Source organism: Falco naumanni, chromosome 4, assembly GCF_017639655.2.
Source record: "Falco naumanni isolate bFalNau1 chromosome 4, bFalNau1.pat, whole genome shotgun sequence".
Lineage (NCBI taxonomy): Eukaryota > Metazoa > Chordata > Aves > Falconiformes > Falconidae > Falco > Falco naumanni.
In genome coordinates, this window is record NC_054057.1 from 100458839 (window position 1) to 100475658 (window position 16820).

The following is a 16820-nucleotide window of genomic DNA, read 5'->3' on the forward strand; positions in this document are numbered from 1 at the left end:
CACCTTCACTGCAGATACTAATGAGCATCTTAAGCATTCAGGAGAATTTAATGTATTCAAGAACTGAAACAGGCTACAGACAGTGGGAAGTGAATACATGCAGCAGGCAACTAAGCAGCATGCAAGGCAACATCCTCTGTCTCTACTTACAGCCTTGCAAACCACAGCTCTGTAAACAAAGCCACAAAAAAATCTGAAGACATTGTAAAGAAGCCCATCTTCTTCGCGTATCTTAAGTGGAAAATGCATATACATACACTATTTCCCTGCTACAAGCATATGCAAGAATTTGAACACAAAAAAGCCATAAATTATAGCACTGTAGATTTGTGTAGCATGAATCATTGCCCCCCCCCAAACATCAATCTGTAAGACTCTGGTATTAGTAAGGACAGAAATTAACACAGAAGTTACTGTTTTCTCAGAAAGTGAGGCTACATACTACAACTTAATATAGCACTAGTTCTATAGAAAGTAAGAATGTCTCCAACATAAAAACAGGACAAGTCAAAACTGAAAGATAAACCGAATTTATTTAAAACAAAAAATTAAGACAGTGTTATTGTGAAGATCAAAAAACCCTTTTTTTCTTTTCCTGATGTGACATGACTGCCAATTTACAACAGTTACATTAATTCTGAAAAAAATCAAGTTGTGTTTACACTGCTTCAGTTGACTACATGTACCTTCTGCAAGACAAACTCATTCCCCGTCCCTCCCATTCCCAAATGAACAGAGAAAAACATCCTATAAAAAACATGTACAGAATTTTGAGACACATAATTGAAACACAAACCATTGTCCAAAAGCCTGAAACTTTCCAACAAGGTTAAATCCTTTGTTGCTTCAACCAACCCTCAATGGTGGAGCTACAAGCACAACACCATCACCTCTGACAAAGAGCATCGGAATATTCCTCTTGGTAGACTATGAAGAAAGAAAGGAAAGTTTACATTTACAAAAGCATAGTTTACAAAACATATCTGCTAAACATATGACAAAATTCAATCATAGCAAAACACCAGAAACAACTCCAACAAATATAAGCTTAAACATAAAACATTTTGGCATGCTGAAGAGATCAATACAACCAACACTCAGTCTTGCCCGAAACTTCTGTCACATCTTGATTCAAAAAGTAGTCAGCAATAAACTACTTCAACAGTATAATATAGTTCAGTTTTAAAAGTTTTTTATGGGGATAAATACACTAAGTCCTTACTTTATAAATCTCTTCATAGGTTTCTTCATCAATCTCTATTGTAGTTACAGTTTCTTCCACGTCACCCAAAATCATATTTAAGTGCTGATCATATGCCTGTAGGAATGAAGTCAGTTCATTATTTCTTCCAAAATTCAAATATGAGCTTATTAAAATAAGAATTTTAGCAAGACTTTCAGACACCATTAATTTAGCCTAATCTTGACAAAAACATGCCACTATGTCAAAACAAAGCAGTTATCAGTTATAATTCTAAACAAACATGAACAAATTGGGACCTGCAGCATTAAAAAGAAGGAAAACATATTTACTGGAATGCTCGCTCCTCCAGGAAACAGCTCTGAAGCATTCAGTGAGAACACATGTAAAAACGCAGAGACAGACACACTTTATTAACATTAAACCAGCTACACATACTCTGCTGCCAGTCCAGCCTCCTGGAACTGATTGCCTGGGGCCAACATAAAGAATATGAAAGCTGTAATTCATACAATGCTACAAAAGTTTCAAATAAGCACATGTTCCAAAAACCTTATAAAAGCACATCGCAAGCTACACATGTGCCTCATGGATCTCTCCTCATCTTTGTGTTCCCAAAGGCGTTGAGGCTCAATCAACGCACAGGGCAACTGGTTCTCTTCCCAAACACAGTACAGTACTCAAAGAGGACGGCAGGCTTAATAGAAAGAAAAAATCTGTCTCATCAAGAGAGATATCACTCTCAGAAGAAAGCACTTAAACAAGGACATTTGCAGAGAATCCAGCAGAGTACATATCCCATCATATCCTCATAGGGTGTGCCTTAAGAGATACTTGACTTGTTTGATGACTATAATCTCATTCTTAATTCCGTCTTAAAGAAACCTCAGGATACTTCATGAGAAGAGGCCTGCAGCATCGTTCCTTATTTTAGAGACACAGAAATGGAAGCCAAAAACAATGGAATGAATTGCTTGGTATCTTTCAGGAGATAACAACAAAATGTATCTCTTCGCTCGCTAAAGAAACATTTAATAGCAGACAGTACTGAATAAATTAGATTTTTCTACCAATCACATTACACTTGTGATACAAGAAAGGTTTTAGGCCTTGTAACTAAAATCATCTTTAACTTACCTTTAACCACTTCTGCACTTTTAACTTTTAACCATGTTACAATTTCATGTGGGTTTAATCTCATTTTTTTTAACAATCAATGGGATATTATAGGTAACCTTGTGTAATAAACTTGTACATGAAAAAAAGACTGCCCAGTGCTTAGCTAGATAAGCATGGTGGTGTTTTGAAAATTTTACTTACATGTAGTCTGCCTCTGAGCTCTCTGTCATTCCTCATTTTGACATAGATACGCTCATCTAGACTGAGTCTGATGAGATCAAGTGGCTCCTCTACAGTATTTGTTGTTTGTTGCTAAAAAAAAATAAATTTATGAAAGTTATTTGTACAGAAGCCTATGAAATTTTCCATTTCTCTGTGTTTGTGAGCCAAAGAAAACAAACAGGTAAGAACACAGATGCAATTAGTCCAACCCATTCCTTCACATCCCAATGAACCCGAGCACGGCTGATACTACTACTCTACAGATGCTCACCAGCCTGAGCAAAACAAGTTAAGACTTCAGTTTAGTTTGCAGAAATCAAGCCTCACACATACAGTTGTATAAACTATATTCCTTACCAGCAACCATCACCCATACTGCTGCACAAAGCCTACTCTGCACGAACCAGCACCAAACACAGGCTGACATGTTTGTCAGCACAGACCAGTTAACTGGGTGACGCGCTGCCCCAAACACATAGCTCTCCCTGAGGCTTGGCCCAGCCACACAGCAGCCAGGCCAGGCCCCAGGGCAGGCGAGAAACCTGAACGCACACCGCCCTGAGGTCCCTCGCGTGTGGTAAAGCCAAACTTCTAGGATCACAGCTAAAACGCGTGAACGTTTTTGTGTTTATCCCGCAGCGTACTACCTAATTCCTTCTCAGCGAGGCAGTGCCATAAGCGTTTGGGGTTTTTTTCTCGGCAGCTCCCGTGGGAGACGTGCCTGAGGCGAGGCGCACAGGCCCCGGGCCGTGAGGGGGTCTCACCCCACACAGAGCGCTGCCTCACAAGACTGCCCGAGCGGGGGGCTCTGCCGCGGGGTACGGCCAGCGCCAGCCGGGCAGCCCGAAGCCTGCCCTGCCCCCCCGCCCCTCCAGCCGAGGAGACTCCCCCAGGCCCGCTAGGGGAAGGCAGGAGCGCGGACCCGGCCACCGCCTCCCGCCCTGAGGGAAAGCGAGAGCTCCTCACCTGGTCCACCTCATCCGCCATCTTTCAAACCGCCTCCCGCGCTCTCCCGCGAGACTTTATGGCCCCTCCCCTTCCCCTCTGGCGGGGGGGGCGCGGGGCGGGGGCGAAGCGGGGGCAGCCGCCTGCCCGCCGCCGGGGCCGCGCCATGGCCCCCAAGCGCAGAGCGGCGCCCCGGCCCGCGCCTGCCAGCAAGAGGCGCCGCGGGGGGCTGGGGGCGCCGCGGGACGAGCCGGCGGAGGAGGGTGAGTGCGGGGGGCGGCTGTGGTGGGCCGAGCCGGGCGCTGCGCCATCGCCGGTGCTCGGGGCCGCCCCAGGTGTCTGGTGCTTCGGGAGGGGCGGGGGCAGCGGGGGCCGCTCCCCCTTAGCGCGGCGCTGCGGCAGCCCCCGCGAGGGAAGGGGCTGGGGCAGGGGGTGCCCGTCCTCCGCAGCGCCGTGGGACGGGACGGGGGCCACACGGGGACGGGGATAGACTCGTGGGCGACACGGGCCCCGCTCTGCCGGGGGGCGCTGGGCAAGGCCCGGAGCCGCGGGGGGGGCGGGGGTTGGTCTCACCTCAGCCGTGGCGGGGCCGCGCACCCCCCGCCGGGCCCGGCCTCACGTGCGGGCCCCGGACCCTCGGAGAACTTCCCCAGAGCACCTTTACAAAACAATAATTTATTGTGGCTGACCAGTGTGGTGCTTGTTTTTCAACTGGCCCCGTCGGTAGGACCATCGGAATCTTTATGTGCTGCTTGTGCGTTACATTATGATGAGTATTTTCCTTGCGTCTCATTGTTGGATTCTTACCTACTTACCCAAAGCAATGCCGTGCTCCTCACTACCAGTGCTCACTTTCTTCTGGAACTGGCCCTGATGAAGCCCGTGGAGGTATTGTTTCTGATTGCCATGGAGATGAAACTTCATCCTTTTAACGTACCTTCCTCTCTTCTGTCGCAGCAGATGATTTTGAAGATAAAACGCCCGGTGTAAAGAATAATGACTCAAAAGCTTTGGCTAGCAGGAAGGAAGACGGTTGTGATACTGGAGTTTCCAACTCAGCAAATAAGCCTTCAAAACAAAAAGGGGCAAAATCTCTAATAAAAGAAGATAAAAAATATACTAGAAATAAAAGGAATCCTAAAAAAGAAGAAATGTGCAGGTAAGTTTACGTATCATTCAGGTCAATAGGAGCTTTCTCTTAGTGTTGTTTGTTTAGGGCCCGGGGCTGTATATATGCATTTGAGCAGTTTGTTTTAGGCTGTCTGTCTAATTTAGTACATATGTATCACATAGCTGGACAGAAGTACTGTCTTATTCACTGCAGAGTCAGTCCTGAGGAAGATTGCATGGGAAGCAAATATGTGAGCCTTTTCAAATTCAATGGCTTAAATGTAAAATTTTATTTAATTTGTTACAGTTTTGACATAGGACTAGGGAAGTGTTACGGAATCCAGCATGAGTGGAAGTGTTGGCCAGAGGTTTGGATGTAAAAGGATGAACAAAAATCTTGTAACATATCATTCTGTGGTATTTTTTGAAATCTGAGTATAATATCAGCATGGTCTACCTGTGTAGATTGCTGTAGCAAATTAATTAATAAAAAGAAATTAAACTGGTTGCTTTCATTTCACTGGCCAGCCAGAGCCTTGGGTATTAGTGTAGTGAAACAAACAGTTTGAATATCAGTACACTTTGAAGGTTCAGTGAGAACAAATGATTTCAGTCAAACCATTTCTCTAAGGATCTATTTATACAAGCTGTTCCAAAGGATGGGGTCTTTTGTAGTTTCAGGCATCTTCCTAAACATCCTTGCAGAATCTGAACTGAAGTTTGCACTGAAAAGATGTTGCTCCATTGTGCCCCTGGTTATTTATGACAAAGTCAGTTTGCTTTACAAAGAAGTTATCTGTAGTTTAATTGTCAAAGAATCTGTTGTTACTGATGCAGAGGTCATGCTTTATTGATTTCCCCATTTTTAGGGTGTTCTTTCTCTATTTCTCTTAAATAAACAAGCACCTACATTTCCTGATGCTAATGACATTTTGATAACTTCAACAGTGATTTGCTGAAGTCCCCTCAGAAGGAGATGAAGTTGAAGAGAGAATCCCCTGTTAAAAAAGAGATGGGTGAAGACAATACTGGTGATGATGATGATGAAAGTGAAGATGAATGGGAGGATGTAGAGGGTAACAGTTGCATGTTTATTCACTTCAAGGAGTAACTATCCTTGCATACCTTTTTTAAAATTTGATTTTTGAATCATTTCTCATTTGGATTCAGGTAAATGTATATACTCTGTGCACCTAAAGCATGCTCCATGTGCATATCTGTGTTTTTAAAAGCTCATATGTCACAATGCTTTTAGAATGGTTCCAAAGCAGAAAAAAGCCAGACAGCTCCTGACCTGGTGGTAGTGCCTTGAATTTGAATATTTGTTGGCTTACGTTAAAATTATGCTACTGTGCAGGAAGCAGTTTTTCAGGTGTTTGTAGCAGCTAAGAGTGAGTCAGTTTGAAGATTCAAAACTGCAACTTCTTAGTAAAGAGGAGTGGAGATGAAACCAACTGAGCTGCTAGATTAGGTGGCCATCAACAAACTGCGATAAGAATCATGATGTTCATAACTTCCTATTTTGTTGCTACAGATTTATACCTTCTAAAGTGAACAGCTGTCAGTTTTTTTCTTTGCTACTCTACAAGTACCTTTCAAGTCACATCTGCTTCATTCACTTTGCTGCTGATTGAGTTTGCCTGCAACAGTCACTTGCCATTAGACTGTGCTTAGCTGATTCCTCAACAGCAGGTGACTGGCATCGCACAGTTACTAGAAACAATTGAGCACACAGTGCTATGGAACATCCAAGAGCTGGTAACTGTTGGGGATGTTCGGTTTGTAGGTTGTTCAAACCCTTGAGGAGGAATAGGTAGGTTCTTATCCCATTGTCAGACCTCCCTGGCACATCTATTTCATGTTTACTTACCATATTTTTCCAGAACTCCAGGAACCTGCCACAGCTAAGTTAGAAGAAGATCCTGTTCTTCCGGCAGTGGTGTTGCCAAGCAATCCTGTCGAGATAGAGATTGAAACTCCAGAGCAGATGAAGAAAAGAGAGAGGAGGTAAGGACAGGGAAGCCAGTAAAGGGCCATTGAAGGATGAAGTTAAAAATATGCTAAGTCTTGGCTGTCACTGAGTTGCGCTGTTCTGGGTGGAAATCCCTACTTTGTGCATGCTGTTGAGTTGGAGCGATGCAAGGCAGTGGGTTGGAGAACAGTTTACATGCTGACAGTTTTATCAGAAATCTTCAGTGGAGGTTGGTGGGAATGGAGGCTTTTCAGATCCCTTGAAAACAAAGCATGTAACTTCATTGTGCTTTAATACCTACGTTTACAAACCAGGGACAGAGCATCAGAGAGCATTATACCAAGGAGAGCTTTCTTTGTGTGGTGGCTGAAGGCCTGATGATGTCTCATGCTGTTGCAGGGTGGGCAGTGTTGCAGGCTAGCCCTTCATAACAAAACAACCAGAGTATCTGTTGTCTCTAAGTGAAAGACTTCATCCATGAAGAGAAAACCATTCTTTCCAGGAATCTGAATGGAATGCTAGCAGTAATCTGAAAGTCAAACAATTCAGACAGTGAATTTTGAGTTTTAGAATGGAGCTATCCAAAGCTGTCTGGTGGGAAACTGTAGGCACATAAAGTTAGATAGGATTTAGGGCATCTGAATATACCAAGCTCTCAGTATGCTATATGGAGTATGTGGTATATGGTATATCGGGTATGTGGAGTTTGCAGTTTATTAGTCATATGCATCCTGCATGCCTTTTCATATAGCCAGTAACTAAATTGTTATTAAGCATGCACAGAAGATTCTGTGGGGTGGATTCTCTTTGTGAACTGATCCAGTTCAGGAATCTAGAAAAGCAGGGCCATAGAAGATCCACAACATCCATTTCTCTTGTAATCTCATGCAGAGAAAAAAGGAAAGCTGAGTTTGAGATGTATCTTCGGAGAATGATGAAACGTTTCAGCAAGGAGGTTCGTGAGGACACACATAAGGTATTAGTCACAGAACTGTGGCAGCAGAAAAATTGAGCATAAAGATGTCTGAACTGATTCATAACGAAGAAGAAACTAATTTTCATCAAATAATGTGGGGGCATGGCTAAAAGTAAGAAAATAAAAAGGCTGTAGGACTGAAGAATGGTCATTATAGACTTCTCCTAAACTGTAAGTTAGAAACATCAGTGACTGCATTAGTAGAATTTGAAATCAAAGCACATGTGAGTAGGGTGTATATTTCTCCACTAAGTGAGTATCTGCTCATTCTGTCCGGGTTAAACCATCAGTCATATAGAGTGGAAAACACTGACAGGGACTGCAGGGCTTTGCTGTCTTCTGGTGGTGATCTGAAGACAGCCCTGTGTCCACCCTGTGTATGCTTGGAAGGCTTCACTGCTGCCTGTTTCTGTTACAAGGAGCAGTAAAGCCTTCCTCATCTCTACCGTGGACAATAGTTCCAGCAAAGAAAATCTCTTCTGAACTCACTGTAGAAACTTTTTTCTCTCAGGTTCACCTCTTGTGTTTATTAGCAAATGGTTTCTATAGAAACAGGATCTGCAGCCAGCCAGATCTTCATGCTATTGGTCTATCCATCATCCCCACCCACTTCACAAAAGTGCCTGCAGGCCAAGTGGACCTTCTCTACCTTTCCAACTTGGTGAAATGGTAAAACACTCTCTCCTAATAGTGCTATCATGTAGAATGTAGAGCCAGGGTTCAGGGAGAGGGGTAAATGTAATTAGTGATTTTTCTAATTTTAAATACAAGGGTGAGAGCTGCTTGTTTTTGCAGAAGGAAGGGGTCAATTATGAAGTTTAAGAATACAGTCACAAACACTAGACCATAAGTAGGTGTCTCATATTTCAGGTTTGTTGGAACCTTCACTGTCAACGATGAACTTTCCACTGGAAAAGGAGAGCCCCTTCAGTCAACTTTGGAGAGGCGCTTTGCCATCTATGCTGCACGGGATGATGAGGAGTTGGTTCATGTAAGTGACTGGGAAGTGCAGGGTTGGTTGCCGAGTTTGGATGCCAAATCAGTGCTGTAATGCTGTCAGGTCATACACTAAGTGGCGTTTGAGGGATGGATTTGGAGAAAACAAATTGGTGACTTAAATGATTCTGTGGGTTTTTCTTTTTGTTGTATTTTTATCTGGAGTCCTGTGATTAAATTATTTAATTTGAACTGTGCCTAACTGAAGCCTCTAGTTCTGGTTGGTGTCACTGTGCACTCTGTGTTCTGCCGTGGATGGCTTTGTGTAGTGTATAGAGCCACTTGTTTCTAAGTATGCTTTGGCTTCTTTGTGTTGCTTTATTAGCACTGTAGGTCAAAGAAAACCCGCTTAATAGGTTTCTTCTGAATTATTAGTTTGAGTGAAGAAATTTTTGGGGTTACTTGCAGCCAGAGAAACTCTTTACAGATCTTGGAGTTGAGGGTTGGTAGTTTGTTGCAATGAGTCACCACTGAAGGGCAAAGAAATTGAGCTTTGCTTTAGAGCAGCACAAGGCCAAGGCTTCAAAAGAACTTCCAATTTACAGTCATTTTGTGGTGTAATTGGATTAACGGAAGAAGTGGAGTCAGTTGCTTCAAGTCACAGATTTTGGTAAAACAGCTGAGGGGAGGGGGAAACACAGGAGATCAGCTTGACGGGACATTTGAAAGAGCAGAAACAAGCTGCTGCTTTGCAGGTGCGTGGCTTGCAGCTTTATGCTGTTGCTGATAAAATGGGATGTTGCAGCTTTTCTGCTGCAAAGCAGGAAGCAGTTGTGGTGGCTTTGTAATCTTTCTGTAGAAGTGCAGAGATGTCACTTGCTGGGACAGAAGGAAAAGACAAAGCAAGCCTTGCTCAGGCAGCTTCTCTTGAATCCCATGCAGGAAGGCGGTTGCCAGCTCGCAGCTGCTGACCGCTCAGTTGTGACTGTAATGACATTCTCTGAATGGCTTGTGTTTCTGCTGGCTTCAGCTGATGGTATGTCGTTGGCTTTCACCACCTTTGGGAGGCACGATTTAGAACCATCTTACTCGGTTTTCATCAAGAATGAGAGCCTGATAGGATAGATCAGATTTGTTTGTCTTAATGTGTCTGCTCCAGCAGGATGGGTCATTTAGGCTCTTTAGGAATTGGTTCCTCATCTGTGAGTTAACGGCAGTTCCCCTGTCACAGTAGTAAAGTAGATAAGACCAGAGAAGACTGTGCTTTAATACTATAGCAACTGGGTAAAAGGTAGGAATGAAAATTATTTGTGACAGAACCCAGACTGTAAAAGAGTTTCAAGAGGTTTTGTTTTATATACCTTGAAAAAAGGTTAAACGTGCTTTATTTTCTCTTTTGCAGATATTTTTAATTATTCTGCGAGCGTTACAGCTTCTGTGTCGCCTTGTGCTGTCTTTTCAACCCGTTCCTCTCAAGGAAACAAGAGCAAAGGTAGTTTCTGTTTGGTGTGTGGAATAAGGAATAGGTCACTGGTTTAGAGAGTAGGATTCAAAAAGCTTTCTGGCTGTTGTAGCTTGCAGTGAATCACTGCATGAACCACGGTGATGATGATGTTCTGTCTATAGCGCAGAAGATGCAAAGCCTTAATTTTTAGTTTCTTCTTTAAAAAAAAACTCCTGTTTTGCATGTTTCAGCAAGACTTCTTATGCTTTAGTGGTTTTAAATTTCTTTAAAACTTAGACACCAAACACTTGCTGCTTGAGTGCACCTCTCTTGAGCCATTTGTCTGAAATTTTCAAGTCCCTAAGACGTGCAGATTGACCATGCCTGCTAACCTTTGGTCTCATGCACCTTGTGCTGATTTCAGTCTTTTTTTCTTTTTTTCTTTTTTTTTTTTTTTAACACATTCTTAGCCATGGTGATAAAAGTGACCTAGCCTGTTTCTTTGCAGGGAAAAAGCTCATCCAAGAGCCAGTCTGTCAGTGGTACCCCTGAGGGGCAGGAGAGCTCTGCCACAACACCCAAAGCTGTGGCAAAAAAATCCCCCTGCAAAAAAGCCAAGCATGATGAGAAGTCCTCAGAGAGCGAAAAAGACAACAAGGAGCCAAAGAAACTCAAAACTGTTCAGACCAAAAGGATACGCAAATCGAAGTTGACTACAGGCAGCCAGGAACAGAAGGAATCTGGTAATGGGGAGAGCAGTTTAGTGGAAAAAGATGGGCCAGTGAGGCCCAAGAACAATCGCCGGAGACGAGTGGCCTCCAAAGTGTGTTACAAAGAAGAGAGTGGAAGTGATGAGGGCAGTGATTCAGACTTTGAGGTTTCAGAGGAGGAGAGTGATCTCTCTGATGAGGATTTTGAAACTAAAAGGTGGAGGAGCTCACTGGGCTCCCAGAAGTCAAAGGTAACGGCTATAAAAAGCCGCAAAACTGAGACTTCAGAATCAAAGCTGTCCAAAAATTCATGTGGACCTGAGCCTAGGCCAGCAAAAAGTACAGCTCCAGCCTTGCCTCCTGCACAGAGAAAGAGAAACAAAATAATTTCTAGTGATGAGGATGATGGGCAGCAGGAGGTAAGGAAAGTGATGGGCACAGACCAGTGGCTGGAGGTTTTCCTTGAACGTGAGGACAAGTGGGTGTGTGTAGACTGTGTTCATGGCAACGTTGATCAGCCACAGCTGTGCTTCACATATGCAACAAAGCCACTTTTCTACATTGTGGGGTTTGACAATGATGGGAGTGTCAGGGATGTGACACAAAGATATGACCCAGTGTGGATGACTGCAACAAGGAAGAACCGCGTGGACCCTGAGTGGTGGGAAGACACGCTGCAGCCATACAAAAGCCCCTATGTGGAAAGAGACAAGAAGGAAGAAAAAGAGGTAAATGGCAATAGGTTATTGAGGACATTTAGTGCCAGGAGTCCAGTCCTTGGATTCTCATTTGGGAAAAAATCATTAGGAATCTTTCCATGAGAAAGGAGGTTTGTATTTGAGCTTGAAATGTTCAGATTGATTATGTTTTAAAGGGAATATACAATGATAGATTAAAATAATAACAAATAGAGGCTGTTCAGAGAAATTTCCGTCGCAAAAGCACTGGACAACCCATGCTGGCAACTTACCAGTGTGGTTTCTGTGCAGTTTAGCATTACCCTTCTTCGAGAGAGTCTTTAAAATGCGTAGATCTGGGTACAAGTTTTAAGTACTTACTTGCACAAGAGTGCTTTGATCTGTTGGCTCATCCAATTAAGTTTCTGGGGTTTTTTCCTTTGACCCGTACCGTAGTCATTTTCTTACAAAGGGTAGTGCAAGAGAATTGTGAAATCACTTTTCTTTGTGTAATTCTTCCAGTTTCAAGTTAAGCTTCAAGATCAGCCTCTACCAACAGCGATTGGAGAGTACAAAAACCACCCTCTTTATGCACTGAAGAGGCACCTCTTGAAATACCAGGCGATCTATCCTGAGTCAGCTGCTATCCTAGGGTACTGCAGGGGAGAGGCTGTCTACTCCAGGTGAGTCGCACACATGTTGCCAGTCATGTGTGACTGTGATCTTTGTAACAAATTCAAGAGCTAATTTTTGTGAGGACCTTGATGGTATCAGCAGTATTCTCGGGCCACCTGCGTAGGCAGGGTGAGACATTTAGCTGCTCAGACAGCATTTGCGTATCACTTAGATACAGCTTTTCTGCCATTCCTAACATCTGAATAACAGTTTAGAAGTCTCCTATGGAGACACTTCAAAACGTTTATAGTTGCTTCCTTCTGGACTTTTTAGAGACTGCGTACACACGCTGCACTCCAAGGACACTTGGCTGAAGCAAGCTCGAGTGGTGAGGATTGGAGAAGTGCCTTACAAGGTAAGAGAGTTTGACTTCCTCCTGTGTGACACATCTGTTCTCTAAAGTCCAAGATCCATTCTGTTTTGTTTTTTGCCTTTTGTCAGCAGATGCAGAGTTTTCACTTGCTTGCATAGCTTGTGGTAGCTGCGCTGTGAATCTCTTCACCTACTGTGCCTATAGTTGCTATGTACTACCCCAAACCCAGGTCTTTCTTGTTCCTACCCCAAGAGTATCTGGCAGAACTGCACCCTTCCATCTTCAACGGCAGCCTGGCATTGGATCTGGCTCCCTGTTGCACACAGGTGCCATGGGTTATCATTTAAGCTAGGAAATAGGCATTTCTTATCTGACAGTTGTCTTTGATGTCCTAGGAAAGTCTGAAATTGCTGGAACTTATTGTAGTGTTAACAGGCTTGGTCATTGTATTTGCACAGATGGTGAAAGGATATTCCAACCAGGCGAGGAAGGCACGCCTTGCAGAGCCTGCAAACAGGGACAAAGAGGACCTGGCGCTGTTTGGTCGCTGGCAGACTGAGGAGTATCAGCCACCTGTAGCAGTGGATGGAAAGGTAGCTAGGAAGGCAGAGGCCTGGTGTTAAAGGAAGTGTTTTGTATGGAGCTGTGGGCTTTATTTTTCCAGAAGTTGCATGTTTGAGAGATGAGATCAGTCAGTAACATCTGGACTGGGGATTAAGACTTCAGAGGTAACTACCCAGGAGTAAATGGTCAAAACTTCACTGAGGCCTTTCTTTTCCTGAGTACAAGTGCTAGCAGTGCAGACTATTAACTTCATAATTTCATTGATCTAATTTTCCTAGCCCATGTTAGTTTTGCTGATTCTCTGCATTACAGCCTGAGTAACAAGGCCTGGGCAGAGGACATAGCTGGGAGATAACCGTGCAGCTAAAATCTAGTGCCTTGTCATGTGAATATTAATTGAATACTGGAGTGGAATGTGTCAGGTCAGAAGGAACGGAGGGTCCCTGAGTTGTGGCAGGAATTTTCACCTCTCTCCAGAGAGCAGGAGTGTCACCATTTCTCTTTACTTTTGCAATAACAGGTTCCTCGGAATGAATATGGAAATGTCTATCTTTTCCTGCCATCCATGTTACCCATTGGCTGTGTGCAGCTGAGACTCCCAAATCTGAACAGATTGGCGCGGAAGCTGGACATTGACTGTGCTCAGGCCATCACTGGATTTGATTTTCATGGCGGCTACTCGCACCCCGTGTACGTAAAGCTGCTTCGTTGCAGCTGACAGATTTTGATGTCCTGCAGAAGTTGAATACCCTGTGTTACGGAGTACATGTGACGAGTTACACACTTAGACCCTATGAGACAGACAGTTCTGTCAGTATTCGGTAGCTTTTGGTTTGGCTGGGTCAGCAGGCATTTGCTCCCTTTCTTTTTTCTTCCAGTAGCTGACAGAGGATTGTGTTCTCCTTCCTAGTACCGATGGCTACGTTGTCTGTGAGGAGTATAAAGAGGTCCTCATTGCCGCCTGGGAGAATGAACAAGCAGAAATAGAGAAGAAGGAGAAGGAGGTGAGAATTATTTTGGAGCTTCCTTATTGGTATGTTTATTAAGTCAGTTTCATTGAAACTGTGGACAGTCGAAGCAAGGGTGGGCTGTGTAAGCCACAGGCACAGAGCTCTGTGACCGTGAGGGGCGAGTTGTGTCCCCCAGATGCCCCATTTGGGGTTTGCTGTCTGGCCTGCAGTACAGGGGTGCAGCACAGGTGTGTAGCAGTGTCTGAAATGGTGCATACTCTGCAACAGTTCTCTATGGCCGCTGGGAAACAAAAATGAGGAATAAATATAGGAAGCTAAAAGTTTTGGAGGTGGTTCTGGTGTAATTTACAGGCAGGGTGCACATTAGAAAGTGACAGTAATGGATGTATTTAGCAGATAATTGGACACCAGTATATTTTACTCGGGAATCCTACTGGCATGTATATCTTTTAATGTGACACATTTAAGTTGGCACAGGTTCTTTTAATGGCAGTTTAAAATCTTCAAACTTCCATTTTCTGTGGGCATAAATACATTGAAACTTAGAACAGTAATTTTTTCTCTTTTCAATAACAATCCTGCACAGAAGCGTGAGAAAAGAGCTCTGGGGAATTGGAAGCTGCTGACAAAAGGACTTCTCATCAGAGAGAGACTGAAGCAACGCTACTCCATCAAGGTATTCTGTATTTCTGTTAGTGATTTCTTTTTCAGGATGGTATTTCTGTACCAAGAGACTTTCCCAGTCTTTCCAATGTGTTACGTGTCCAGCTGTAGAGGGTAGAGCTTCCAGAGTGCAGCTACTGAAAAATCTTTTCTGTTGTTAGCCTGTGACTAGCAACTAGGAGAGAGAATTACACCAGAAATTCGATGTGGTCATGTCCATGAAAGATTCATTGTTGTTGAACAAGGATCAGTGTTGCCTAAAGCATCAGGTTTTTGGTACTACTTTCTGTTTTGACATACCCCCTTCCTCAATTTATTCCTCCAAGCCAAGCATGTAGCTTACAGGATGAGAGTGGGCTGCTTTTTGCTACGCAGTCAGGTGTATTTTCCCCATTGACAAAGGTGAGAAGCATGATCTTTTTAACAGAGGTTTGTTTCTATTCTTCCGTCATCAAAAATATTTTGCTTCTGTTGAAAGAATGCTTGACATCCAGGAATAGAAACACACTGGTTTGGGTGAGAAGCCCTAACGAGAGCCACCAGCTTTTCTGATGTCATTAAGTGTCACTTTGACGGAAGACAAGCCCTTTTGGAAAGGGGTAGTTATGTGATTTCTAGAGCAATTTTTCAATTTCCACACCTGTGTTTTCCAGACTGAGCCGTCAGCACCCGAGACAGAGAAAGGAGCAGCATTCTCTTCTGATGAAGAAGGAGGTCCAAGTTCAGAGACTGCAGTAGGGAACGTGGCCATTTCTTGGCCCCAGAATCGCTGGTTAGAGAAAGAAAAAGAAGAGAAGACAGCCAGAAAGAGCAAGCGAGAAAAGAAAGGAGAAGCAGCACAGTTGTTCCCTTTTGAGAAACTGTGATCAGAACAAGCTTTTCTTTGCCGCTTTAGATGCAAGAATAGTCACAACAAAAGTATCCTTTGCAAGTTAAGGACTTGGTCTTCTAGTGCACTTGTGTTTCTGAGCTATGAGGGAGCAGCCTAATTGAATATCAAGATGTTTCTTCTGCTATCGCAGGAAATTCCATTCATCCTTTTATCCTCAGCCTTACGAGAAGCAGATGTGCAGTTGCACCTTCTGAGATCACTTTGTGTTTGGAGGTTTTTTGCTCTCTTGTATCACTCAGCACTAATAATTCTGTTTTCTTTCTGTTGGAAAAAACTCGACTTTCTGTTGGAGTTTGCTCTCTTTTGTATCGCTCAGCACTAACAATTTTTTTTCTGACACATTCCTTTCATTAGCACTATCTTTGCCCATTTTTCTCCTTTCCATTTTTTCCTGCTTGCTCAGAACTAAAGCGTGCAGCTGCTGTGTAGTAGCCTGTGGTGAGCAGGTCAGGGGACTACAAACGTCCTCTTGGATTCATACCGTACCCAAACTGGCGGTGAGGTAGAATTCTGGTCTTACTACCTGTCCCGTCATCGCAGAAGGGAGAATACTTCCAAGGTGTAATGAAACATGCAGTCAAGATTTGGAAGAATTTGAAAATGTACTTTCTAAAGAATACCTGTTTTTTGTGAAAACTCAGTTTTGGTGTCTCTGCCTACCCTCTTCCTTTACTTTCAGAAACCTTGTGCATCAGAAGGGAGGAGCCCTGTCCTCATTTCACACTTAGGGTTCAGTATGTCTTAAGTAATTTAAATATAGACTTGTTGCAGTTTTGTTCTATCAAGACCATGTGGATATGTTCTGGAGCCAAACATGTACAACTGGCTGAGTGTCATTGTCAAGAAGGAAATTCACTGAAACCAGAAGGTTCTTGTAAATGTTCCCCATTTAAAAACTGTTGAGAGAGGAATGTTAAATCTACACAAGCTTTTCCTGCAGTTTTGTTGCAGAAATGCTGATCTGCCTTTTGTAGTATTTTTAGAACTAAATTACACTGTCTCTTCAGAAATACAAGGGAATGACAGTTTAGTCGTTGCTGGACATTGTCACAGAGGAAAGATTGAAATGCAAGAAAATGGCTTACATTTAATTATGTTCAGAAAAATCTATTTTTGTACTGTATTTGTAGAACAGAATAAAGTATGGAGAAAGAGGATGTTGTCCGTTACACTTCCCCTCCAGCCAGCTCGTTCTTCCGTAATTGGCTCCGTTTCCCTGGAAGGACTCTCGTACAAGGGTGAGAATGCAGCATGGTACTTCCAGCAGTCACAGATTGGGTCCCAGGATGTCCCAGAACTGGCTGCTTGTGAATTCTTTTGATGTTAATGGTCTTCATTCTCAGTTTTTAGGTTTTGCTACCAAATTATAAATAAATGAAGTAGATCTGTGACCTGTATATAAGGCTTCAAGAAAAATTCCAAATTTTGCA

General features: G+C 43.4%; 2 protein-coding genes across 4 annotated transcripts; one reads left to right on the forward strand and one right to left on the reverse strand.

Moving 5' to 3' along the window:
- Positions 1–514: 514 nt before the first annotated feature.
- On the reverse strand, positions 515–3582 carry LSM3 (LSM3 homolog, U6 small nuclear RNA and mRNA degradation associated). Its single transcript, XM_040592975.1, has 4 exons — positions 3509–3582; positions 2522–2632; positions 1223–1318; positions 515–927 (listed from the first exon to the last, which is right to left on the reverse strand). The coding sequence occupies exons 1-4, from the start codon at positions 3527–3529 to the stop codon at positions 847–849; spliced, it is 309 nt and encodes a 102-aa protein (XP_040448909.1). The 5' UTR covers positions 3530–3582; the 3' UTR covers positions 515–846.
- Positions 3583–3617: 35 nt separating this feature from the next.
- Positions 3618–16544, forward strand: XPC (XPC complex subunit, DNA damage recognition and repair factor). 3 transcript variants are annotated; one of them, XM_040592969.1, is made up of 16 exons: positions 3618–3750; positions 4445–4646; positions 5546–5673; positions 6481–6604; positions 7461–7545; positions 8057–8214; positions 8416–8536; positions 9884–9973; positions 10434–11363; positions 11835–11995; positions 12261–12342; positions 12759–12893; positions 13385–13554; positions 13775–13868; positions 14422–14511; positions 15152–16544. In XM_040592969.1, exons 1-16 carry the CDS (start codon positions 3654–3656, stop codon positions 15362–15364), a joined length of 2880 nt encoding a protein of 959 aa, XP_040448903.1. In that variant the 5' UTR covers positions 3618–3653; the 3' UTR covers positions 15365–16544. The 3 variants fall into 3 exon arrangements, with proteins under 3 accessions (XP_040448903.1, XP_040448905.1, XP_040448904.1); XM_040592970.1 differs by having other exon boundaries at positions 3621–3750; positions 4448–4646; XM_040592971.1 differs by lacking the exons at positions 14422–14511; positions 15152–16544 and having other exon boundaries at positions 13743–13802.
- Positions 16545–16820: the final 276 nt, after the last annotated feature.